The sequence below is a fragment of the Zingiber officinale genome, chromosome 5A (assembly GCF_018446385.1).
Source record: "Zingiber officinale cultivar Zhangliang chromosome 5A, Zo_v1.1, whole genome shotgun sequence".
Classification (NCBI taxonomy): domain Eukaryota; kingdom Viridiplantae; phylum Streptophyta; class Magnoliopsida; order Zingiberales; family Zingiberaceae; genus Zingiber; species Zingiber officinale.
Window position 1 is genome coordinate 53972183 of NC_055994.1, and position 26476 is coordinate 53998658.

A 26476-nucleotide genomic window follows, 5' to 3' on the forward strand; every position below is an offset into this window, starting at 1 on the left:
AAAGAGGTTACTGCAAGTCAAGTTCAGAAGAGGAAGTTGCAGGATTTTAGAAGCTATACGACTCTGCACATTGATGTTAAATGCTAATGATATAATAGATGGAACATGGCATATGTTAGAGGAGGAAGAGATGTAGGAATGTTAATTGAAGCCAATAAGGAAGCTGTAACTCAAGAAGTTTGATAGGACATCACAAATACTGACATTTCAGTGAAGTAAGCTTCTTGACAGTAGAATGTAAAAGAACAACATAATACAAAATTTAGCAATGCATTCTGAAATTGAATTAGTAGGAAACAGGAATAATAAAGTGCCGAGTTTTGAATGCAGTACCAGAAATGATGAGGAGGTTGCTGAAGTTTTGAAGGAAATGTTACGTGTTCAGTGAACAAGAGCTGGAAATTCAGAAATGCAGAATTTTGTATCAATGGTATGTCAAAATTCATAAATCTTACAAGTTTGTATAGAAGCTATTATGTTTTGAATTTCTTGTGCTACACCTAATGGGAATTATTTAGAGGTATTCTCTGTTTAGTATTTCTATGCCTTAAATTTTCTAAAGATGCAAACTTTGAGGAAACTGGAAGCAACCACTGAATTGCTGAGCAGGACTCAACTTCTTTACCAAGTGTTGATGTTGTTTCTAATTAGCATTGTTGTAAATTGAAACTCCAATCATTACGGTACTAAATGAATTTGAGATACTTTGAATTTGAATTCTGGAGAATATCTGCTGGAATTTGGAAAGCAGAGGAATGGTTGTTATTAGTGAGCTATTGGAAAGACTAGAACAATGACAGGAATTCAGAAATGAATAGATGCAGTGTTGAATTTTAGTTAGCAGCTGGAGCAATGACAGGAATTCAAATTCTGTTATATTGGTGGTTGTTTCTGTCTAAAGCTTGAGGTCATTCATAAGAAGGAAGGGTAGCAGTGATAATGACCATTAACATAGCTGATGAAGAACTTGCTGAATGTTCAGAAAATTGGAATTCATAGATTTTGAAATTCTTGATATTTTTGAAGCTGCACTGCAGTGCAAGAATTGAGCTTTTATGAAGAAATTACAGACTTTCAATTTTCAGCATCAAACAAAAAATTCATTGTCATACAAATTCTGATGGTGAAGACTGCATTTTATGAACTCAACAACTGGATGAGAAGACTCTGAGATGTGTTTAGCTACTGGAATTTGCAGCATTAGATCTGATCTTGTTTTTGCTGAACTTTTCCCAGCATCTAGGTCTTAGCATTAGGGCATCAAGTTCCACCCTTTAGATTCCAGCCATATAAATGCTTTCTTGTTGATCAACAAGGAAAAAATCTGGATATCAGTGTTTCTGTATTTAAACAACTTGTTGCGAGTTATGATCATTGAAGAACTAAGTGGAGCTCTAAACAAATGGTGTTTCAATTGTCCAAGTGTTCTATAGATTGGAATTTGGATGAATTCAAATTTTGAAACATGGAATCTGGAAACTGAGTTTATAGTTTCAGAATCAGTCTAAAGCTGGGAATTGCATAATTGACCTGATAAATGCCCTTCCAATTAATCAAAATTTCTGGAAGGGGAAAATTATTTTAACAGTAAGAGCAGAACTCATTTTTGTGCCAATTGAAATTCTATTCAGGATTGTTTAGAACTTATTCTATTGTTTATTCAGTGCTAAATGAGACACATGGACAAGCTTAACTTTTCAATTCTCAAGCCTAGATTACTTTGAATTCCAAGGTTTGATATTGTGATCTAGAATCAGAATCAAAAAGTCTGAATCAACATCAATTTTGTGTTTGGTTTTGATTTGTATCTGTCATGGATAAAAGGTGTTTGGATGCATGCAAATTTAATGGTAATTATAATTTGAAAAGGTCTAATGGCTGGAATTGTAATCTGAAATCTCAACATTGAGATGATATATTTTTGAAAGTATAGTTCTTAGTTGTTGAGCCAATCTTTTTGCTGAAAGTTCCTGTTCTGAAATCTGATACTTCATTTCTTATTTTAACTAGTGAAATGCAGCTGCATGAATAAAAAATGTTTGTGTATCTTATGGTGCCATTGAACATTTTGTTTGGTGTTTAGGTATGAATGCTGAAACTGTCTTTAAACAGTGCTCTTGCAGGGCTGAATTTGGTCCCTGAAATCAAAGATTTAAATATGTAATTATACAGAAATGCAGAAATAAACTCTTATCTCTAACTTGTATCAAGTTGTTACATTGTTTCTAGATCAGTGAAATGCTCAAGCAAAGTCTGAAAAGCTATAACTGATTCAATTTGTTGGAGTTAGAATGTAAAAGCTGTAACTATATGTTATTGCAATCTTTGATAACAACACATTCTACTATGGAATTTCAGAATCTGTAGAAAAATAGAAAGAAAGGAGAAATCTGCAGAATGAGGACAAGGAAACAGTGGGGACATTGTATCAAGTTTGTTGTTACATGTTGTGTTTCATTGCCCGAGACGGACAACCGTTTAAGTGTGAGGGAGGAAGTTCTTATTCATAAGTTGATTTGAAATTATTTGAGTCTTTAAGAGATGGAATTTAAGTGGAAAAACAATGAAAACAAATTTTTGGCAAATCAAAAGTATCAAGAGTGGAGATAGAGTATCAAGAATCTTGGATTTCCATCAATTTGAAGGAGAGGTTAGCTTGATCTTTTGAATTGATAAAAACAAATGATATTCATCCCTTTTCACATCAAAATGGTCAACTCATCAAGTATATTCCTCCAATACTCTCATCTTTTCATTTTCTTCATTAATGTCTTTCCTTTTGCCATTTCATCCACTTCTCTTGTTCTTTTTTATTCCATTTCAATTTTTAATGATAAATTCCTTTTGATTCATGTATGCTATGTTTATAGTGGTGGAGAATTAGAAAATAAGCAAGCTTATGGTAGTGAAATGATGTGAGTTGCATTGAGTGAGCTCCACTTATACACATGTTTGAGTGTGAGAGCTAGAATAGGTAAATCCCTTGTGAGATTGCATCTTGCTTAATTTTTCAATTGGATTGAAGCTACCATACCTACTGATTATTATTTGGATTGTATTCATGATTATTTGTGATCTTTAGATGGTCTTAGTTAAATTCCTTTTACTATCTTCTAGGTATTGCTAGGGAATTTTTTGTGGAGATGATTTTTAATTTTCTTTACTTGCACGGGACGTTCAAGAATAAGTGTGGGGGATTTGATAACCATGATTTTACTGTATTATTTTGATTCATATATGCATGGTTTGATGTTGATTTCATAAGTTTAAATCATGGTTATATCACATTTCATACATTGTCTTTATTTTGATCTTAATTGTAAATTATCTTATTTTTGGTGTTATTTGATGCTAATATTTGATTCTTATTTTGTAGGCATCAAAGGATCTTGGATTTGGATCTATTCGAACCGAAATTGGGCTCGAATCGGAGTTTAAACGAGACGATCCAATCTTGGAGTTATTTGGACCGTTCATCTACAATCAAGCATATCTGAGTCATCCATTGAAGATCTGGCTCATCCAACCTAATGAGGAGGAGATCGTAGCCATAGATGAAGATCCAGATGTTTTGATCCAGATCTGAGTTCATACAGCCATTGATCAAGCCCGAATTAATCTGGACCGTTCATCGAAGATTGGGCAGATCTGAACCATCCAGTGAAGATCTGGTCGATCTGACCTAAGGGAGAGTAGATCCAGACCCTTGATGAAGATCAGTACCTTCGGATCGGAGTTTAGGTGAACTTTCACCGTTGATTTAGCCCCGAATCGCTCGTAGTCGTCTGATCAGATCTGAGATTTGATTTAAAACACATAAGCTACAGTGCTCGAGCTTTGTCGATCTCCTCACACAGCTGCGCGTCCTGCGGCGTTCATCTCCAGCGAGATTCCGACCCCATCTCTTCTTCCAGATCCATTTTCCGGCGACTTCAACGGCGACGATGCTCTCAGATGCTTTCGGCCAGCTTCCGGCGATCTGACCTCGCTCCAAGGTGGTCCTACGGAGAGAATTCTGTTTGCGATTGACTGTTCTGTTGCTGCCGATTTGGAGGTGTTCTTCCGATTGGTGGTTCCGCTTTCCATCCGTGAGCTTTGGCGGTGTACCTCCACTGCTACTGGACCATTCCCGATGACATTCCATCCATCATCTTCTCCACATCAGATCTGTAGTCGCAGCTCCCAGATTGTCAGATTTCTTGAGGTTGGCAGCTCCGATCTTCATCAGATTGTTTGGAGAGGTCTCTAATGATGCTGGTGAAGGCTGAGCAGAGTTTAGCTACTGAGGTTGTCTTTCCCGATTGCTGAGATGAGGTTTCATTGATGCTTCCTTGTGTGACGTCAAGGAGAAGTTGCCGTGAGTAGTGGTTTGGAGTTGAGATGGTTTAGGGTTTACTTTTTATATTCTTTTTATTGTTGATTGATTTAGATTTCAGTTTCCATTGTTGAATTCAGTAATCATAGTTCATTTTATGCTTAATTGTTTTAATTCATGTGTTTTGAGTAATTTAGTTTCAATTGATTTTAAAGTTGTTGTTAATCTTGCTTTAGCTTAGGGTTCAGTACTAGTGAGTAATTTAATTTTCTACAGTTTAGTTAGCTTTAATTTCAGCAGTAGAGTAGTTTCTTAATTGTTGTGCTTCACTTTTGTTAGATTTACCCCAATTCCATATTTAAAACCCCAAAAATGAGAATAAAATACGATCCTAAAATTATATCCTACCGTTAATTCCTCGAGGTTCGATCCTGGACTCGTTACTACAACATTATTGCGAAATTAAGGGGTTCAGTGGAAATATATTGTTAATTTGATTTACGAGTGTGACAAACATTGTTATCAGTTATCTACTGATGTAAACTTGGTGACAACAACCTCTCCTCGTATTATGTGGTACTTGCACTCTATGTGTTTACTTACCTTATGGGCTCGTGGTTCCTTCGAGTTTGCTACTGGAACACTATTATTACAATAAACTGTAATAATTTTGGGCAAACCAAGAATCACATCTAAGTCCATCATGAAATTTCTGGGTCATACAGCTTATATGGCTACCTCAGAGGCTGCCACATACTCAGCTTCCATGGTGGAGTCTAAAACGCATTTCTGCTTAACACTCCTCCATTGTTATGACTCCACCTCCTAAAGTAAACACAAAACCCCGAGGTCGACTTACTATTTTTCCTTATCAATCCGAATCCGTGTAACCCACAGGGAGCAAATCATCTGCCTTGTAAACTAGCATATAATCTCTAGTCCTTCTCAGGTACTTTAATATATGCTTTACGACAGTCCAGTGTCTCGGTCCTGGGTGACTTTGATATCTGCTAACCATGTCCACGGTAAAACAGATATCCAGTATTGTACATAGCATTGCATACATTAGGCTTCCTACAGCCGAAGCATAGGGAACCGCCTTCACACTACAAGAAAAATCTTTATAGACATCGGTGGAACAACAACGGTTTTAAGCAAAAATCGATGTTTTTGAGTATTTTACACCAGTTTTTCCAAAAATCGATGTCTATGAGCGCAGATTTTTGCTCATAGACATCGATTTTTTTAGCCGATGTCTATGAGCGCCTTTTTTTCATTAATAGACATCGATTTTAACCGCGATTTTTAAAACCGGTGTCTATGAACCAAAATTCTGGCGGACTTTCTTAGCGCGCTCTCTTTTGGGCTTCTCCTCGCGAAACTCTAATCCTCCGCATCCTCCTTTTAGGGATGCGCTCTAGGGGCTTTTGGGGCTATATGTCGCCGCGGATCGGGCTGACGCGGGGCTGGAGCTTCCTCGGCCGATCCCCCGTCCCCGTGGCCTTCCTCCTCGGCTATATAACCGCATCCGAGCTCGTCGCCGTCGTCTTCTACTGGTTCGTCGTCTCTGCATCTCAACGCACCCCCGATCTGGCCCTCGTCGGGTGCCGTCCGGACAGCGAGGGCTCCTAGTCCATCGGGGTCTTCTACGAAAAGAGCCCCTTCTCGATTTCCCCCATCGAATTGGTACGTAAGGAAGCTCGTCTATGTCTAGAAGCCGGTGTCTTGTTCGAGCTTGCGGTTATGATGGCTTTTCTTTCCTACAGCATGGGAGCAGCATGGGTCAACTCCTCCCATGGGGTATGTTCTCAGTTCTCGTCTTCCTCCCCAATTTTTAACCCTAGTGGACTGTCCGTTGCTGTGTGGATCTGGCGAGGAGAAATCGAGAGATGCGGTTCGTGGATTCATCAGTTTCGCTTCTCACCACTTGCGGCAGCGACACCGTCAAGCTCTTCGACGTCACGGTGGATGCCGGCGATCCCTGCACCCTCACCTACACGCCTTCCCCCGGATCTCAAATCAACTCCGTCAAGTGGAACCACACCAGTAAAAATGCTTTCCCGCCTCGTTTTATATCGCACTATCTGTTTGCTTCCTCTTTGCTGTGCATTTCTGTTATGCTTGTGTCGGAGGGTTTTGTTTGCTCGATTTTAGCCTCTCTTCCCCCCCCCCCCCCCCCCCCGATAGTCTAGGATGCGTTACTCTCTGAAGCATAATTACTAGGAAACTACGTATCTGCATTTTTTACTTCTCTTGGTAATTTGTTGCTTTGCCTTGGATCTACACTATTCGAATTGTATAAGGACATGTTTCATCTTTGCCTAGTGCCGTCAGAATTTAATTTTCCCTTGACTCATCATTCAAGTTTATTTTGTATCTTGTATAACTTAGTTAATTTTGTTAATCCAGCGGATGGTGGCTGACTTTTACGGTGGAAAAATCTTACTAAAGTTTAATCTTTGTTCGTGCAGACCTAGTGATTGCTAGTGCTGGTGATGATAAAAAGATATCACTTTGGAATAAAAATGGCCAAAGTATGGGATCCTTTCCTTCTCACGGCAGCGACCTTGCTGATGACATTGAGGTAGCTCATTGTTTGCTCATTAATTTGTTCTATTGTGATCAATACATCTGGTTTTTTGGAAATTTACAGATGCCCGGATGCCATTCAAATCATTGCCTGCATTTTTTTCCCCTCTGTCTCTCTGTCTCTCTGGTTTACATCTTATCTTCAGTTCAACCACTGTTAATGATTATTCTAGAGTGACCTGTGTGTCTCTGGTTTACATCTCTGATTCAATTCAATAATTGTTAGTGAATTGATTTCTACTAGATGATTGCTCTGCAACCACAGTATGTCTTTTCTGTAAGTCTTATGCATGTCTCACCTTGGGTGTTGTTTCCCACAGTTCTAAAACACAACTGATTTACTTGATGTATTCATAAAAAGGAAAAATACAACTAAGTTCTAAAGCAATTGATGCTTCTGTTAAAGTTGCAAAAGAATTACTAAAATTTGATGATGTTCTTGGCAGATTAATAGCATGTGTGAACAATTTGAATACCACTGCTTTATATGTTAATAAATTTGAAGAAATATAACCACGACTGGCTATACATAGTATAATCTCATCTTTTGCTATTTGATGTTTTCCTTCAAATATGTCCTAAGCATTTATTTATTTCAGCTTTATATTATTTGTTTCATGGTAAATTAATCTTCTTGTCCATCTTCAAACTCTTGACATGTTTGCAGAGTGACTAAAAGTCTTGAAAAGAACACCATATGCACCATCAATCCTAGAGGTAATTTACATCTTCTCATGTTTATTAAGCGAAAACATTCAATTGTTCATATTTTTTGAATTTCTCTATCAGATCCATATTCAATAGTGAGTAGAGATGGCTAACAAGAATTAGATGATGATCAGACTTTTTTAGTTCACAAGTTAACTAAAAACAACTATTTTAAGTGAACTTCTTTCTTAAAATGCAGAGCTTGGTTTCCTTGGAAATCATGTTCCTTCTTGAACCATATTCAATTTGGGCATGTTTTCTTTCCTCACTTTCTTGGGAGCAGCTGTCATGGTCTAAGGCCTTCATCAAAAAATGGTTCAGCATCAAAATCAAAGGTCAGGAGAGCCATGTCGACGAGATTGATAGCAAAGGTATGCCTGGTTTCTTCTTCTTGTTCAATTCCAGAAACCCTAGTCGACGAAAATAAAGTGCACTTGTTTGCCTGCTTTTCTCCCTAGTCGTCTTCATCTTGTCGACGAGATGATTTATTTGTCTGTTTGCTGGAGAAAATGATACAACAGATAGAGGAGTCTGATGTAGCTTGTTGGCACTTGTTTGCCTACTTTTCTCTCATCTTTTTTCTATTCCTAGCTTTCAAAGCATTTGTCTATCTTAGACTTGTTTGTTTGACAGAATCAATATGACTTTCTTCCTTTATAAAGAACCAAGGACAATAAAAATTGTCACAAACAATTTGGTGAGGAGATCATGGCCTCTGTGAAAGCATGTGCTCCATACTTCTATATGATTGTGTCCCAGTTCGCGTATGCTGGATCCAGCATCCTCGGCAAGCTTGCATTAGGACAAGGACTAAGTGCACTTGTCTTCGTAGTGTACAGGCACCTTATTGCCATGCTCATCTTGGCTCCTCTTGCTTATGTGCTCGAAAGGTTCAAGGAGCATGTCTCATTAGAATTGTTGAGAATAAGATATATGACTACAAATTGAATGTTTTTAAACTCATCTCATGGTTGTAGGAATCGAAGACCCAACTTCTCATTTGGTGTCATGCTAAAAATATTCATTCTTGCTATGTTGGGTATAACAATTCAGCAAAATGTATACTACGTTGGACTCCATCTCATTTCTCCAACTGTTGCCAGTGCCTTGGGCAATGTCATTCCTGCTTTTACTTTCTTATTGGCAATTGTACTGAGGTTGATTCAGATATTAATTCCAAGTAATTTTACAGTGAATTTAGTTCATTCAAATATCATTCTATATTTGGTCTTTTTTTGCTCAGGATGGAAAAGCTCAACTTGAAGACTGTAAGAGGGAGGGCCAAGCTTGCAGGGGCCATCTTCTACATCATTGGTGCCCTGATCTTCACATTTTGGAAAGGTCATTTTGTTGGGGGCCTTTGTTACTTCACCTATGATCCAACTTCATTTCGAAAGTCCTGAGAAAGGCGATGCCTAGCTTAAAGGCTCTGCTCTTATGCTATTCGGCTATTTTGCATGCAGTGTATCGCTTGTTCTTCAGGTATTTGCGTCAATGGTGTCCCTTGTGTTGTCACTTCCCTTTTAATTACTACGTTATGTTAATCATGAGTATTCTCAGGCATCCATCTGTGAGATCTACCCAGCCAAACTCACCATGAACGTCGTGATGTGCTTCTTCGCAGCACTGCAATCTTCTGCACTTTCCCTCATCTTTGAAAGGAATGCCTCGTCATGGAGAATGTTTCCGCTATTTACTCATCTTATTTTGTGCATTGTATTTGTTTGGGTAAGTTAAAGTTGATTAAGAAAATCATTAGATGCAATAATAGAAATTCCTTGATATGTGTGCATAATAACTAGTGCCAAAGGCCAAAAAAGTTTTGCAAAATGTTGGTCATCTTCTTCCACTTCATTCTACCCCTTTTTCATCTCCAGCTCCTCATTACTCTACTGTTTGAAGTTGCAAACCTCCTGTTAAATCTGCCTTCTTTGGCCAATGATCTGTTATAATGAATCAAAATTTAGTAATTCAAATGTCAAGCTAGGATAAGTTAAGTTGTATCTTTCTGAATCTTAGTTAAAAAGACTAGCAATTATACATATATTTCCTTTAACCTGATTAATTATTTCTTTTTAGTGATCACCATCTTATGAGTTTGTCACTAAATTGACCAATTTGAATGGACAACTACTATGGAGAACTAACTTTATGCCTTCTTGGAATCTTATCAACTTTGTGCTAACGCTTTTATCTCATTTGTAGAATTATTGCATCTCCCTTACTCTTTGTAAAATTTTATTTGCTCTCTTCCTTCATAAGTTAGTTTAGGTGGTATGTCTCTCACAGTGATTCTTTTATTCACTTTCTGTACATATTTAATTTTTATAATCTGTACAGTAAGCACAACATGATTTGCTGAAAATTAATATTTTTTATACTTGTCTATTCTGCCAGAACTTTGATAGAAACCATGGAATTACAACATTGCTAAAGGCAATACATTGGGTTGTGAAAATTGGCAGATGAATATCTAGTGCATTGATATATCTTTCTTAATTTTTCTGCTGTAGATTTCGAATATTATAGGATAGGAGCTGAACATACATTTTAGCATTTTGAACCATTATCATGCCTAGTAAGTTGTTGTATGATGTTGTCGGTTCTTATCAATCTGTACACTTGAATTAGAAGGAGCAAATTATCTATGTTATATGCTAAGGAGCATATACTAAGTGTCATATATGAAAGTTTTAGATTCTATGTTATATTCGTTATCTTCCCCAGCAGCCTTTAAAAACTCAGTATTCTATTTTATTTGATACATGTACACATTTGTTTTAGTTATTTGACATATGGTGGATTTATGTGTTTTTACAGTTTACAAATCTCAAGTACTCCAGAGTTGAAATTGATGAAGTGCGGTTCGAGTGGGCTGAATGCATGCTAAATTACATTTGAAGTGCGGTTCTACCTTGATGTGTTAAAAGAATGTTCTACCTTGATTTTAATATCTATTAGCTAGCTTTTGATGTAAAAAGAATGTTTGGGTATTTTATGGATATTGTTGTAAGAAGATTATTTATATAATTTGTGAATATTTGTGTATTTTATGGATATTATTGAATGAAGAATATTTGTATAATTTGTGAATATTTGTGTTTTTTTTTTGTTATTGTCGGTTTTTCATTGTTTCGGAAATTAAATTTGTGCTGTTAAAAAATATACATATTACATCGGTTTTCCACCGCTGCAAAACCGGTGTTATTAACTAATATTACATCCAAAACTGGTGTTATTAAGATACAATATTACATCGGTTTTACACCGTTGATGAAACGGTGTCGTTAAGTGATACTACACCAGTTAATAACCGATTCGAAGACCGGTGTTGTTAAGTGATACTACACCGATTTTAACCCGATGTCTAAAATGACAGACTTTTAACATCGACTTCATAGACATTGGTCGAAAATGAAATAGACACCGGTGGAAAACCGATGTCTATGAAAGTTTTTGTTGTAGTGTCATCTCCTCTATCTCCTTTGATGTCTGAGGAGACATCTCTTTAGATAAGGGTACCTCATGCCGAAAAGGTAGAAAACCTTTCTTGGAGTTTTACATGCTAAAACGAGATAGGATAGTATTGATGTATGAAGCTTGGGATACGGACAATATCCTTTTCTTGCGACCCCTTATTACTTTGATCCCTAAGAATATGTCCACATTCTCCCAAGTCCTTCATATCAAAACACTTGGACAACCATACCCTTACGTCTGACAACACGTTGACATTATTGTCAATGAGCAAAATGTCATCTACGTATAATACAAGAAATACCATCACGTTTCCGTCACTCTTCTTATATACACAAGACCCATCCGGTCACTAAATAAATCCATAAGACTGGATCACTTCATTAAACCGGATGTTCCAAGATCTCTTGCTTCATCATATGTCCAGGGATCAGGTTCATGTTCACCAAGGATCAAGTCCTGAAGACTCTCCAAAAACAACCCACCCACTACGATGAGACATTATTTGTAATTGTGCATCTTTTGTGGCACATGTTGCAGTTTCTTGTGGTATATCATCTTGTACTGTTGGTACTAAAGTAGGTGTGTCTTCTCTTATTTCTTCAAGAACAATTTTACTCATGGGATTGTGGTTCATTATATATAGTCCTCTTCTAAAAATCGGGCATTGGTGCTAAAAATGACCTTATGATTTTTAGGACTATAAAATAAACCTCCTTTCATTCCTTTAGGATAACCCACAAATAAGCAAACTTCTATTCATGATTCCAACTTATCAGTGTCTCCCTTCAGCACATGTGATAGACTACCCCAAATCCGAATATGTTTCAGACTAAGCTTACTCTCATTCCATAATTCTATGGGAGTAGAGGGTACTGACTTAGAAGGTACCATGTTCAGAATATACACTGTCATTTCCAGAATATATCCCCAAAACGAATTTTGGTAATTCTAAAAGAAAAGATTAAAATATCTTTCTTTTAAATTTCTTATTGTTGTATCGTGAGAGTTATTGGTTTTAGAGTATACAAATTGTCAACTAATGTACCAAAACAGATAATCTCCCTATTTTTCTTGACAACTACTTTGTCATCAAAAGAAATAGAATATCCAACTTTAAACAATTTAGAAACTGAAATCAAATTCTTTCTAAAACTTGGTACATAAAGACAATTACTCAAAATCAATATTTTATTCCTATAAAAAAAAATAAACATCTTCCACTACAATAGCCGCTATTTTTGTAGCATTACTCATGTTGACGGTAATCTCCCCTTCATGTAGTCATCGAGTTTCCTGGAACCCCTGCAATGAATTGCAAACATGATTAGTGGCTCCCGTATCTACACACCAGGTACCGGTAGATAACACAACTAAACATGTTTCAACCACTAGAGAATAAGATATACCTTTATTCTTCTTATTTTTACTAGGATAGTCCACTTTCTAATGTCTAGACTTCTTGCATGTGAAGCACTTGCCTTTCGGTTTCTTCACACCTGCTTGCGGCCTAGTCCCTAGAGATTGATTTGCTGAACCAACTTGTTTCTTTTTCTTCTTTCTCCCTTTTGGTTTATAAATAGAAACATTTTCAGCAATGTGAATTTGAGAACTTTGACGAAATAACCCTTCTGTTGCTTGAAGTTCTATCAGAAGTTCCGCGAACGAATAACCCCTTTTGTTCACGTTATAGTTTAGGCGGAACTGCTCAAAACTTTTAGGCAACGTTTGGAGAATGATATCGACCTGGGTTTCCCCATCGATTTCTGCTCCAAGGATTTCCATCTCATTCAAAAGAGCCATCATTTTGAGAATATGATCTCTTACGGGTGTTCCCTCAGTCATGGTGGTCATCATCAAGTTTCTCATAGCCTCCTGCTTAGCAGCTCGATTCTAGTGTCTGAAAAGTTCTTTGAGATTATGCATCATGTCATAAGCGGTAGACATGACCTGATGTTGATGTTACTGTACATTTGAGATAGAAGTCAAAATGTAACATCGCATCATCTCATCTGCCCTGATCCAATTTTTATGACACTCAATCTCCTCTTCACTAGAATCACTATTAGGCAAGCTTGGACAGATCTCAAAAAGTATGAACTTGTAGCCTTCAGCAGTTAAGACAATGTCCAAGTTTCGCTTCCAATCAATATAATTGTGACCAGTAAGTTTGTTCTCTTTCAATATAACAGCAAGGGGATTGAAGGTCATACTAAGAATCACAAAACATTTGGTCAAGACTTTAAAATTTAAAATAATATTGATTCCTCAAACAATATCATTTAAATTCACCAACACCTCAAACACCAAGAATTTTGTATGTCACGTTAGTGTAGACGTATACAAAATTAAATATTTGTAAGAGGAGAGTTTTACCCAATAATTATTTTGTCAACCTAACTTTATGACAAATAAAATTATCTCAAACACCATGAATTTTGTATGTCACGTTAGTGTGGACGTATACAAATTCAAACATTTGTAAGAGGGGGGTTTACCCATTAATTTTATTATCTTATCAACCTAACTTTATGACAAATAAAATTACCTGAAACACCGTGAATTTTGTATGTCACGTTAGTATGGACGTGTACAAATTTAAACATTTGTAAAAGGGGATTTTACCCATTAATTTTATTATCTTGTCAGCCGAACTTTATGACAAATTAATAGTTGATTTTTCTTCGGTCACACAAATAATAGTAGTAACTCCGATGGGAAGGATACTATTAAATATGCCTAAGTGTATACCATTACTTGATACTTTATCCATTAAATAGGATTGTGCCCCTTCAGTTGGAGAAGATCACACGCTCCTAAATAATTTCCTATAATCATCCAATAAGTAAGTTTGATCAAGTGATCTGCAAACAAACTCATCCGTTGTGGAGGAAGGCACTCAGAGCCAACACGCAAGTTTGAATTCATCACTTACAAACTAGTAATGGAGACCGTGGAATTTAAATAAAACTCCTTTCCCACTTAGTTATTTAGAGACGAGGAATTTTAATATGCACACTAGCACACAAACACAAGCACACACAACATAAAAGGCAATAAATAAGAAAAATAATTTTCCAACTATTATGACCTCATCCAATGTTGTCCTCCATATGCCACCAACCCTAGCCGCCGCCAAAGGGTTTACATCGTCGCGTCCATCATGCTTCCTTTTCCACTGCACCTCCGATGCTCAATTAGTACCACGCCTTTCAAGGATACGATCCGCGATAAAAAATAAAATTTTACATTTATCGATTCTATATTCCACGAAGGAATGTACATGTAATTTAGATCGAACAGAATGTAAAATCCTAATAACAAATACAACTCCTACTGTATTTAATAATTATAATCATGCACACACATAAAATGCCCTCGACATATCCAACAGTCCAATCACACACAAACACAATATGACCATAAAAGTTAGAAGTAGGATGACTGCAACCATAAAGTTAATTTATTTGCACATCCTACTATTATCCCGCCTAAATATGTGTCTGAAAAGTGCATAATTTAACTAAAAACCAGACACATAGAGGCATAAACCTAGCTCTGATACCGATTGTTGGTTGCTACTCGGAACACCGTTCTGTTTTCCCTATACAAAAATTTGTATAAGCACAGAACTTAACCTAGTTACTCATGTGCTCTACTGAAGTTAGACTTGGATTGCAAACGATCCTTAACATTATTAATCCAAGTTGCTTTTCAGAAGTTAAACTTAGATTGGAAACGATACTTAACATTTTTACTCCAAGTTTAACCTATGTGCTCTTCAGAAGTTAAATCATATTACAGAAGTTAATTAAATATCTATTTCAAAGATTGGCTTCCAGGTTAAACATGGCAAGGCACTAGGCCTTCTTGGTTATGGGATCATCCACCACATCCTAGACAAATCTTTTCAAAGAAATTGGATATTTAACTTCTTACAGTAATCCTAGGTTTAACTAAAGAGACATCAATAGAAGCACAATATCGAAACACGAAATCGAAAACCTAAAAATGATAGCCTCTTTTTGGAAATTTGGTTGTCCGGTTTTTGGTCATTTCAGGCAGTAAAGGAAGAGGTAAAGTGCTCAAGTTATTTTGGAAATTTGGTTGTGGTTTGGAAGTTGATTTCTTGGTCTTTTTGATCCGAACAGTGAGGAGTTCCAGCAGCCAACAGCCCTTAACGGCAGCCCTCATTCCAGCATTCCTTTGTTCCAGCAGCAATCAACCTAAATGGGGCAGTAACTCTTTAATTCCAGCATCTTCTTGTTCTTGAATAAGCTGTGGAACTTGAGGTAAGGTTTGGGGTTGTGGTCTTTGTTGTAGATGATTTCTAGTAGTGTTAGCAAAAGTTGTTAACTTAAGTTTAGAAATAAATCTAAAGGTGTAATTAGGGTTAATGAAGCTAACCCTAGTTGGACGATGGATTAGAATTTAGTTTGGCTAATGGTTGTATGATAGAAATGAGCTAAACTAGATATTATGTTTGATACCACAGGACTTTGACGCGAGACGAGCATCTCGATGTCGGATTTGGACATTCCTATTGGAGGCGGGTACTTTTGACAATTTGTCTTTGATATGCTTAGTAATGAAGATAATATGTTGCATTAATTGTGTTTCATACTTGTTTCGGTTAATCACTGCCCAATACATGCTACTCGTTGATTGATTGTTTGTTTACATCTTGTATGGATATGTACCTGATTCCACATGCTCATGGGTAGTGATATAACCATATTTTACCATGTCAGGACCTAGGTTTGATACCTTATATGATCAGATACCTTGATATGATTCATTCGCTTTGGTGCACATTATGATATGTCCAGAGATTAGTTTAGTATATTACCATGTTTAGTGACATGCACCATTCGCATGATTGCATGCTGAGTGATTGATTGCTCCTTTATTGTCGAGCACTTTACCAGTTTTCATCACTGTTCGGTGCTCCGTTGTGACGCTCATGGGTAGCGTGACACAGCGTGGTAGCACGTCAGTTTGCTCGTTCGTAGCGTGTAGCACGTTAGAGATTCCTCCCCGTCATAGCGTACCAGGAGATGAGAGCATTGTGCTCCCCCATTTATGATTTGGGGTAGGAGTACGTATGTACTCCGACAGCATCCCGTCCACTCGATCACTCATCAGGAGTAGTGTTGCTGAGTGCACGGTTGTCGCAGCCCTACCCACTCGGTCCCACTGTTGTTGTGAGTCGGCTGACTGGCGTCAGGGGTGACCATGACATTGGCATCATATGCATGATGCATTTATGATGTATTTCCAGAGGAGCTGCCAGGTTTGCCTCCCAGAAGGCCAGTGGAGTTCGCTATTGAGCTGATTAGCAGCGCATCAGCTCCGTATCGTATGGCACGAAAGAGTTGAGCAGTGAAGGTTCGACTCGGGAGCTTTTAACGGAGGATTTATTAGCCTAGTGTTTCACCGTGGGGTTCTCGATTACATTTGTCGAAAAGGATGGTACCGTGAGATTATGTATTGACTACCTTGTTGAATGCGATGACCGTCGAAATAAATATCCATTACCACGGATTGAGGATTTGTTTGATCGGCTCAGAGGTACATCAGTGTATTCTAAGATTGATATGCGATCCGGATATCATCAGTGAGGTCGAGACTCGGATATTCAGAAGACGCTTTCCGTACCAGATACGGTCATTACATTTGGGCTTACCAATGCTCCAGCGGTGTTTATGGACTTGATGAACCGTATTTTTCTAGAGTATCTGGATCGGTTTGTTATCGTTTTCATTGATGACATATTGAGTACTCTCGTTCAGGAGGCGTGCAGCGTCTTGGCGATCTTGGAGATTCTTGACGACATTTGTCTGCGAAGTTCGTGAATGTGCGTTGGTATCCTCGATTGGTTTTAGGACGTATGGTTTCTAGCGGTATTTGATTGATCCTCGAAGATCGGTATCGCGGTTGGGAGCGGTAAAGTCGATTCGAGAGATCCATGATTTTAGGATTGGCGGATATTACCGGCGTTTTGTCGAGGGCTTCTCGCGTATTGCTATGTCACTTACCCGGAAAGGCGTGAAGTTCATATGGTCCGAGGATTGCGAGCAGGAGCTGGAGCGGAGATTAGTGTCGGCTCGGTTTTGGTTTTACCTTTTGGAGAGGACGGATTTGTATTTGGGCGCTGTTCTGATGCAGCACGGCAAAGTAGTCTCTTATGCTTCTCGTCAGCTGAAGGAGCATGAGAAGAACTACCCAGTTCATGACCTGGAGTTAGCTACCATCATCTTTGCTTTGAAGCTATGGCGACATCATTTATACGGTATCACATTTGAGATTCTCACTGATCATAAGAGTCTCAAATACATTTTCACTCAGAAGGAGCTTAATCTCCGACAGAGGAGATGGAGAGAGTTCCAGTTGCTGGTCCCTGCAGACCTCGAGGATGTGATTGGTTTTTCGTTTGGTTTCCTTTTCTGTTCTAGACTGTTTGAACATGTTATGTTCTGGATTTATTTACTTATGGACATGGTATAGATTTTATTACATCGATGGATTTGGATTTGATTTTTATTCTACTACATGCCTGCCTGGACGGCAGAAGAGGTGAGTTCGTCGGATTTGAGCTTTACGAGTGTAGTGGAGTAGGGTGGATTTCGAGTCAGAGTATTATTTTACTGTTTAATTATCTTAACTGCATGGTTGTGACAGCCAGAGGCTGAATAGATTATATATAACTGCGTGGTGATGTTTTATTTTGTTGTTATTATTCCAGCCGCCTGTGGCTGAGGTATTTGTGAGATGTAGAAAAGTTTCAGATTGTCCACCGGAGATCTGCCGAAATTTTCTCGGACGGGGACTCCTCAGGCGTGATAATTTAGTGGTATCGAGCGAGTTTTACGATCTTTTGTTTTGTATTTTGGATTTTGAGATTTATCGATACGATTTATTTGGTATCGAGGCGGGTTATGATACACCTTTCGGTGTTACGGAGATTTATCGGATCTGGGTTGTTGGTATTCGGATATTTGGGTTAGCGGGTTTGCGAGTCAGTTGGGCATTATCAGATTTTCGATATGGTTATGTTTGGTTCCGTTTGGTTATTTGGATTCCGTGATATATCGTTGAATTTTGAGGTCAGTGGGGGGGCGGTGACGGAACATCTCAGCAATGAAATAGGTATGTTGTTATTTTATGGTTGTTATATTGGTATTGATATCCGTAATTTAATTTAACAGATATGAGGCGATCTACTCGTATTCTGCGAGGCGTGGTGCTTGGACCACGTGCGAGGACCACGGGATCTCTGGATATGCGAGAGATGCCCACTGATGATAAACTGTCGATCGGGGCAGACTCGGGATCGGAGGCGTCGGGCTCTCAATCGATAGCTCTGTAGAAATACCTACTTTGGCCACACTTTACCACATTTACCGTACCGTGAGTACCGTTGGTGTACGCTCAGTATGACTCGTATTGATACCACGTGGACTACGGTGTACCCTACACGATGCTTTGTGCCCCATTGACTTCTGATGGCATATCCGTACCATTACCTAGTACCTCTGCCACCGTTTTGTTCCCAGTCGGTACCACAAGCGGCTTATGCTCGGTATATCTGACGTCGGGAGTTCCTCCTCGGTTTATTCAGCGGTACCACAGTAGTATCGGCTCCGGTGTTCCGACACAGCTCACTGATATTGTCATTGCACGAGCTAGGATTCCAGCATTGGCCGAGTCGATGAAGACTCGTTTCACTATTTTCCGCGGAGATCTCGATCCGGGTATGGCTCTGTCGTGGATAGAGACTATGGGCGACTTTCTTATATGGCTTGCTCAGGTGGGAGAAAGCGGTGACGCCTATCGTTCTGGGATGAAGCTAATACGGTGGGTTACTCGTTATTATTGGTGGTATGACGTCGCATGGACGAGTTGAGAGGCTTTGAGGCCGTTTCTTTCCATTATCTGTCGGATGGCTCGTAAGCGAGTTTTATGAGTCGAGGCGGAATAATCGCTCGATGGAGTATATCTGAATTCCTCCGGTTGGCTCGGTTTTGTCGAGTTAGTTGCGGAGGCAGAACTCGCGTGATTTATCTGAGATTGGATGGTTATCTGCGTATACGACTTGCGGATTAGGGATTACGTCTTACTACGATCGTTGAATCAAGCTTTGATGATAGAGTTAGCTCGGTGAGCGGCGTATCCGGACGGGAAAAAGCATCTGGTCGAGGCGGTCCAGCGAACCGCGGCAGGACAGCGTGAGTAATCGCGAGCGATCGGTCGAGTTCTTTTGGGGTTTCGTAGGCCTCGAAGTCGGGCGATCTTCCTCGGGGCGTTTCCGGTCTCCTCGGCGAGATCGGAAGCAATCCACCAGCGATATCTGATGTTTAGATGTGGTTCCGGAGACATCACTTGTACACTCTGGAGCATCGGTTTGTTTTATTGCACAGGCACGAGCCGAGTGTCGGTGAAGGCTCGGCGGCCGGAGGTCGAGCGAGAGGGCGATCTAGTCGATCGGTGTCTCGGCGAGGAGGCGGAGATTCACACCCTCGCGGCGTCGGCGAGGCGCTCCCTCCGCGGCGGCATTTGGCGTGCTTGGGGAGTACTCTAGTGTACAGCACCCAGTTTTGCTCGGGCTTATTCTCACTCGAGGCGATGTCGAGACTCGGTCGGCCGGTGCGATGTCGTCACCGTCCTCTCGGTCTTATCGCGCGTAGTCGGCGCCTCGATGGCGAGCTTACGCCCGGCCGCTGGCAGTGTTACCACCTCCTCCTCCGCCAGAGACTGGTCGTGTTCATGCGATTACCAGAGAGGATGCTCAGCGGGCCGACGGATCCGTTTTCCGCGGTACGATTTCTATTTATGCATTTACTGCTGATATTTTGATTGATACTGGTAGTTCGCATTCTTTTATATCCCGTACCTTTATGCGGGAGATTGGTAGATTACCTACTGTTAGGTTGTTGTGAGTCGGCTGACTGGCGTCAGGGGTGACCATGACATTGGCATCATATGCATGATGCATTTATGATGTATTTCCAGAGGAGCTGCCAGGTTTGCCTCCCAGAAGGCCAGTGGAGTTCGCTATTGAGCTGATTCCGGGAACCGCGCCGACATCGAAAGCTCCGTATCGTATGACACCAAAAGAGTTGAACGAGCTGAAGGTTCAACTCCAGGAGCTTTTAGACAGAGGATTTATTCGCCCTAGTGTTTCACCATGGGGTTCTCCAGTTCTGTTTGTCAAAAAAAAGGATGGTACCATGACGTTATGTATTGACTACAGGCAGCTGAATGCAGTGACCGTCAGAAATAAATATCCATTACCACAGATTGAGGATTTGTTTGATCAGCTCAGAGGTACATCAGTGTATTCTAAGATTGATCTGCGATCCGGATATCATCAGTGAGGTCGAGACTCGGATATTGAGACGACTTCCGTACGGATCACGGTCGTTATGAGTTTTGGTAATGTCGTTTGGGCTTACCAATGCTCAGCGATGTTTATGGACTTGATGAACCGTATTTTTCTAGAGTATATGGATCGGTTTGTTATCGTTTTCATTGATGACATATTAGTACTCTCGTTAGAGAGGGCGTCTGGCGTCTTAGCGATCTTGGAGATTCTTGACGACATTTGTCTGTGAAGTTCGTGATGTCGTTCGGTTATCCTCGATTGGTTTTGGGACGTATGGTTTCTAGCGGTATTTGATTGATCCTCGAAGATCGAGGTCACCGGTTGGGAGCGGTGAAGTCGATTCGGAGATCCATGATTTTAGGATTGGCGGATATTACCGGCGTTTTGTCGAGGGCTTCTCGCGTATTGCTATGCCGTCTTACCCGGAAAGGCGTGAAGTTCGTATGGTCCGAGGATTGCGAGACCAGCTTCGGAGCTGAGCGGAGATTAGTGTCGGCTCAGGTTTTGGTTTTACCTTACGGAGAGACGGTTGTACTTTACCGTCGTCTCTTGAGGTTTGGGCGTTGTTACGATGCGTGAGTAGTCTCTTATGCTTCTCGTCGGTGAAGGGCGTGAGAAGAACTACCGATTCGTGACACAGGTTAATTGCCATCGTCTTTGCTTTGAAGATATGGCGACATCGTTTATCTGTATCGCGTTTGAGATTCTCACTGATCATAAGAGTCTCAAATACATTTTCACTCAGAAGGAGCTTAATCTCCGACAGAGGAGATGGAGAGAGTTCCAGTTGCTGGTCCCTGCAGACCTCGAGGATGTGATTGGTTTTTCGTTTGGTTTCCTTTTCTGTTCTAGACTGTTTGAACATGTTATGTTCTGGATTTATTTACTTATGGACATGGTATAGATTTTATTACATCGATGGATTTGGATTTGGTTTTTATTCTACTACATGCCTGCCTGGACGGCAGAAGAGGTGAGTTCGTCAGATCTGAGCTTTACGAGTGTAGTGGAGTAGGGTGGATTTCGAGTCAGAGTATTATTTTACTGTTTAATTATCTTAACTGCGTGGTTGTGACAGCCAGAGGCTGAATAGATTATATATAACTGCGTAGTGATGTTTTATTTTGTTGTTATTATTCCAGCCGCCTGTGGCTGAGGTATTTGTGAGATGTAGAAAAGTTTCAGATTGTCCACCGTACAGGGGAGATGCTGCCGAAATTTTCTCGGACAGGGACTCTCTGGGGCGTGACAGGCTTCCAGGTTAAACATGGCAAGGCACTAGGCCTTCTTGGTTATGGGATCATCCACCACATCCTAGACAAATCTTTTCAAAGAAATTGGATATTTAACTTCTTACAGTAATCCTAGGTTTAACTAAAGAGACATCAATAGAAGCACAATATCGAAACACGAAATCGAAAACCTAAAAATGATAGCCTCTTGTGTTGGTATTTCAGGATCCACACAAAGAAAACAAACTAGTACGCAGCGAGATAATAGACTAGTTGTACCTTTCTTTGTAGACAAAAGACCTCTTGATCTTTTGTTGTATTCCTCTTCTCCTCTTGGACGTCGTGTGAGCGACGATCTACCAAGATGATTTCCACGCGAACCACTTCTTTTCCTCCAAGACTCTCGAGCCACCAAGGGATGCCAAAATAGGAAATTTCCTTCTCTTCTTCTTCCCCTCCAAGCAACCGGCCAACTTCTTCTTCCTTTCTTCTATACCTCTGGCCACAATGGGATCTAAGATGAGCTCCAAGCAAGGTCACCCACCCTAGGTTATGGAAGCAAACCTGCCGGCCCTAGCTTGGATGGAATCCTTTTGTGCCGCCGGTTGTAGAAGGAAGATGATTATTGTAGCAAGTCCTTAAGGAAGGAGATGAGGGAAGGGCCAGCCACCAAGGGATTAGGAAGAGAGGGAACTTAGGTTGTGTATATCATGAAGCACCCTCTCCTTCTCTTTTATAATCCTTGGTCATGGCAAAAAAGGAAAGCTTTAAACATAATTAAAACTTCTTTATTTGTGGCCTCCCCTTATAAAAGGAAATTTTAACACCAATTAAAATATCTCTTTTCTAAATTTCCTATTGTACATGAAATAAAAGAAAGTTTTAAAATTAATCTCTTTCTTTTAAAACATGTAGACAACTACAAAAAAAGAAAGATTAATTAAAACTTCTCTTTTTAAATCATGGTTACAGAAAAGGAAAGTTTTATCAAAATTAAAATCTCTCTTTTAAACATTATAGATAACTACAAATAAGGAAAGATTTTAACAAAATTAAAATCTCTCTTTAATCTTTTGTAGATATCTATAAAAGAAAATATTTTAAAATTTTAAAACACTCTTTTAAAACCATGAGGAAGACTATAAAAGGAAATTTTAAAATTAAATTTTCTCTTTTAAATCCCTTCATGAATAGCTACAAAAGGAAAGATTTTAACAAAAAATAAAATCTCCCTTTAGTTATAATGGTGTGGCCGACCCCATGCTTCGACACCAAACATGGCTTGGCCAACTACCTCTTGGGCTCCAAGCAAATGCTTGGTCAGGCCCGTTGCTCCAAGAAAGGATGTGCCCAGCCCATTACTTGGGTAAGAAGTAGACTTAGTGGATACAAGGCTTTATAGAGGCTACAATAGAGGCTTTATAGAGGCTACAATAGGGGCCGAGAGGAGAAATTGATTTTGGTCTCCCATTGAGCTTGAGCTTCCTGTGTTCTCCCCAAACACCCAACTCAAGTTCATCAATAATAACTCATACCATTAAAGAGTTATTATTGAACTACCGCACCAATCCCAAATTACATTATGGGCTCCTTCTTATCATGAGTGCATTAATCTCCCTGTATTTAAGATATCGAATGCCCACTAATTAAATGAGTTACTAACAACTCACTTAATTAATATCTAGCTCGAAGAGTAGTACCACTCAACTTCTTTGTCATGTCGGACTAGTTCCTCCTGTAGGGTTTACATGACAATCCTTATGAACTCCTCAAGGGAACATCATCAACCTAGATTACTAGGACACAGTTTCCTTCTATAATCAACAACACACCATATAAATAATATCATTTCCCAACTTATCGGTCTATTGATTTAACGAACTAAATCTCACTCATTGATAAATTAAAGAAATACATACTAAGTATATGTGCTTGTTATTATATCAGGATTAAGAGTATGTAGATCCATAATAACAGAGATTTTGTTCTTTTATGTAGTCAGTATAAAAACAAACTCCCTCAAATGGTCCTGCTCAATACACACATAGTGTACTAGTGTAATTTTATAATTAAGATAAAATAATACCAAATTACACTACAACCAGTCCAATGGTTTGTCCCATTCCATCTTAGTTGTGAGCTACTATTTATAATTTATAAGGAACTGATAACATGATCTTCTGTGTGGCACCACACACCATGTTATCTATAATATAAATTAAATGGACAACTACATTTAACATAAATGTAGACATTTAGCCAATGTAATTCTTATTTCAAAATAAATGTTTACAAAAAGCTAGGCTTTTAGTATACATCCTAACAACTAAAGCATGTAACTCCTAAAAATAACAACCTCCTCATAATGTGTACCAAAAGGAAAACCAAGTCCATAACAGTGATCTAGGTACACATGCCAGATACTAAACCTAGGTACACGTGCCAAGTAATAAACCTAGGTACACATGTCAAGTAATAAATCTAGGTACACATGCCAAGTAATAAACTTAGGTACACATGCTAAGTTATAAACCTATGCACACATGCCAAGTATTAACACTAGGTACATATGCCAAATATATCTAGTAACTAAACCTGTATCCGGTAATGCATTGTATGTCACTACGTAAGTACATAATGCAAGATTCAAGAGGACATAAGAAATAATGCAGAACATACACCAATAAGGGCATACTACGGGTATCAAGTAGTGACATATCAAGGCATATATAAACATAATCATTACTACTAGATATAACCTACTACGCATATCGATATGACAATATCAAAAGAGATAAGTCAAAGGTGTCCGCCTTTATATAGATCATCCTAACTATCTCCACATTGAGACGCTCATCTCAAATCAACGTCCTGCAAATCACATGATATATAGTTTAGCTAATCATATATACAACAACTAACTAAATCCAAAACTCAATCCTAATTTGATTAGGTAACTATGTTTAATTCCACCTAATGACCCAATACTCTCTTCATTGCCAATATCCTTGTGAATTAACCTAACTAGAGAAATCAACGCATAAATGAATCTTTAATCCATAACCAAATAGATTAAGCATCCCCAATCATTCCCCCTTCCAATTAGGATTTACTACAAGCATAATCAATCCAAACTCACTAATCAACACATCATGAATCTAACTCACATAATTCATCACCAATCAATCAACCATCCATAAAGAATCACAGCCACACTAGATAAAGCATTCCAAACTCACATTAGGTTAATTTGCATCAATCCTAACCTGAATCTTAGATGCTTCCTGATTGAGTCACTGGACCTTGCTGCCGGAAAGGATGGTCTGGTGGAGCTGCTGCTGGAACCAAGGATGGAGCTACAAGGGTTTATCCAACAACTACACACATTCCAAACTAACCCATATCAATTATAATCAAAATAAAAATCCTTAAACCAAACTCCTTCAATCTTACCTTATTTCTGCCGGAGATTCACTGTTGATGCTTCCTGTTGGATCCAAGAAAGAAGTCTAGCATAACTCTATAGTTAAGGGAATGGCCGGAGCAGAAGATTTGGTGGCTGCGGCTACTGGCGTTAGGTCAAGATGGTGGCGCCAGCTCAGTGCAAAGGGAGACGGCGACGAGCGGAATCAGACCAAGAAGAAAGGGTGCGACAATGATTCAAAGCTAGGGCTCGAGTGTGGCTGTTGTAGTGCCAAATCGCAGTAGAGGAGGACGACACGACGATCAAGCTGAACAACCTCAGCGTCGGCGAGATTGGGAGAACCCGATGGTCGGCACCGCATAGAAGAAGGAGATGATGCTACGACTTCTATGTCGCGAGGACATCGCCGGCTGAGAGGGACTGCATCGGCGATGGTCAGGTGGAGAAGAGAGTGGTCGGTGGCAGTGCGAAGAGGAAAGGGGAATGCGGCGGTGAACAGAGGCGACGGTACGAGATTGGGGAAAGGAGAGAGTTCGAGGTTTTCCTTGACTGACGGTTTGTACGCGTGGGAGATGAGGCATCGTGAGGCGGTGCTGTCAGGTTGGGGGAGATGAAGAGATAAGGGGAGGAGAAGGGGGTCAGCTTCGCGCAAGAGGGGAGGGGGAGGAAAAAGGTCGGCGGTGAGGATGGCGTGAGTCGGGCGAAGGAGGCTTGGGCACGACGTGATTAGGTTTATAATTTCAAACTTAGGTTTAGGCAAATCAAAACCTAAGTTTATTCCTCAATTAACTCTTATTTTTTAGTATTCCAAACAAGATTTCTCCAAACCTAATAGCTCTATCCCCTTAATTGTGTCATACGGACTCTATTTAATTCTAGAAAAATTTCTAAAAATTTTTGAAAAATCTAATGCGATTATTTATTTAATAATCTTATCAATTAATTATTATTAAGGTGTCGTATTTTACAAAAATAATCTTTAAAATAATTTTTGAAAAAAAATTTAAAATAGATTTTAAGAAAATTTTTAGTTAAAATAATTTTTAAGAAAATTTTTAATTAAAATAATTTTTAATTAAAATAATTTTTAAGTTAAAATAATTTTTAAAAAATTTTAAGTTAAAATATTTTTTAAGAAAATTTTAATTTAAAATATTTTTTAAGAAAATTTTTAAAAAATTATTTAAGAATATTTTTAGTTAAAATATATTTTAAGAAATTTTTATGTAAAAATAATTTGAAAAAACAAATTAAGTTAAAATAATTTTAAAAAAAATAAATAAAAAAAAAAATTTTAAATAAATTTAAGTTAAAATAATTTTTTATAAAAATTTAAGTTAAAATAA

At 38.9% G+C, this 26476-nt stretch overlaps 1 protein-coding gene and 1 long non-coding RNA gene across 3 annotated transcripts; one reads left to right on the top strand and one right to left on the bottom strand.

The window, feature by feature from the left end:
* Positions 1-1129: 1129 nt before the first annotated feature.
* On the bottom strand, positions 1130-25820 carry LOC121980486. Of its 2 annotated transcripts, none has more exons than XR_006111559.1 (3): positions 25160-25820; positions 24973-25083; positions 1130-2138 (listed from the first exon to the last, which is right to left on the bottom strand). It is a non-coding gene; the product is annotated as an uncharacterized LOC121980486 (long non-coding RNA). The 2 variants fall into 2 exon arrangements; XR_006111558.1 differs by lacking the exon at positions 1130-2138 and adding an exon at positions 24371-24577.
* Positions 8598-9552, top strand: LOC121980485 (WAT1-related protein At2g40900-like). Its single transcript, XM_042532549.1, has 2 exons — positions 8598-8769; positions 8856-9552. Exons 1-2 carry the CDS (start codon positions 8621-8623, stop codon positions 9013-9015), a joined length of 309 nt encoding a protein of 102 aa, XP_042388483.1. The 5' UTR covers positions 8598-8620; the 3' UTR covers positions 9016-9552.
* Positions 25821-26476: the final 656 nt, after the last annotated feature.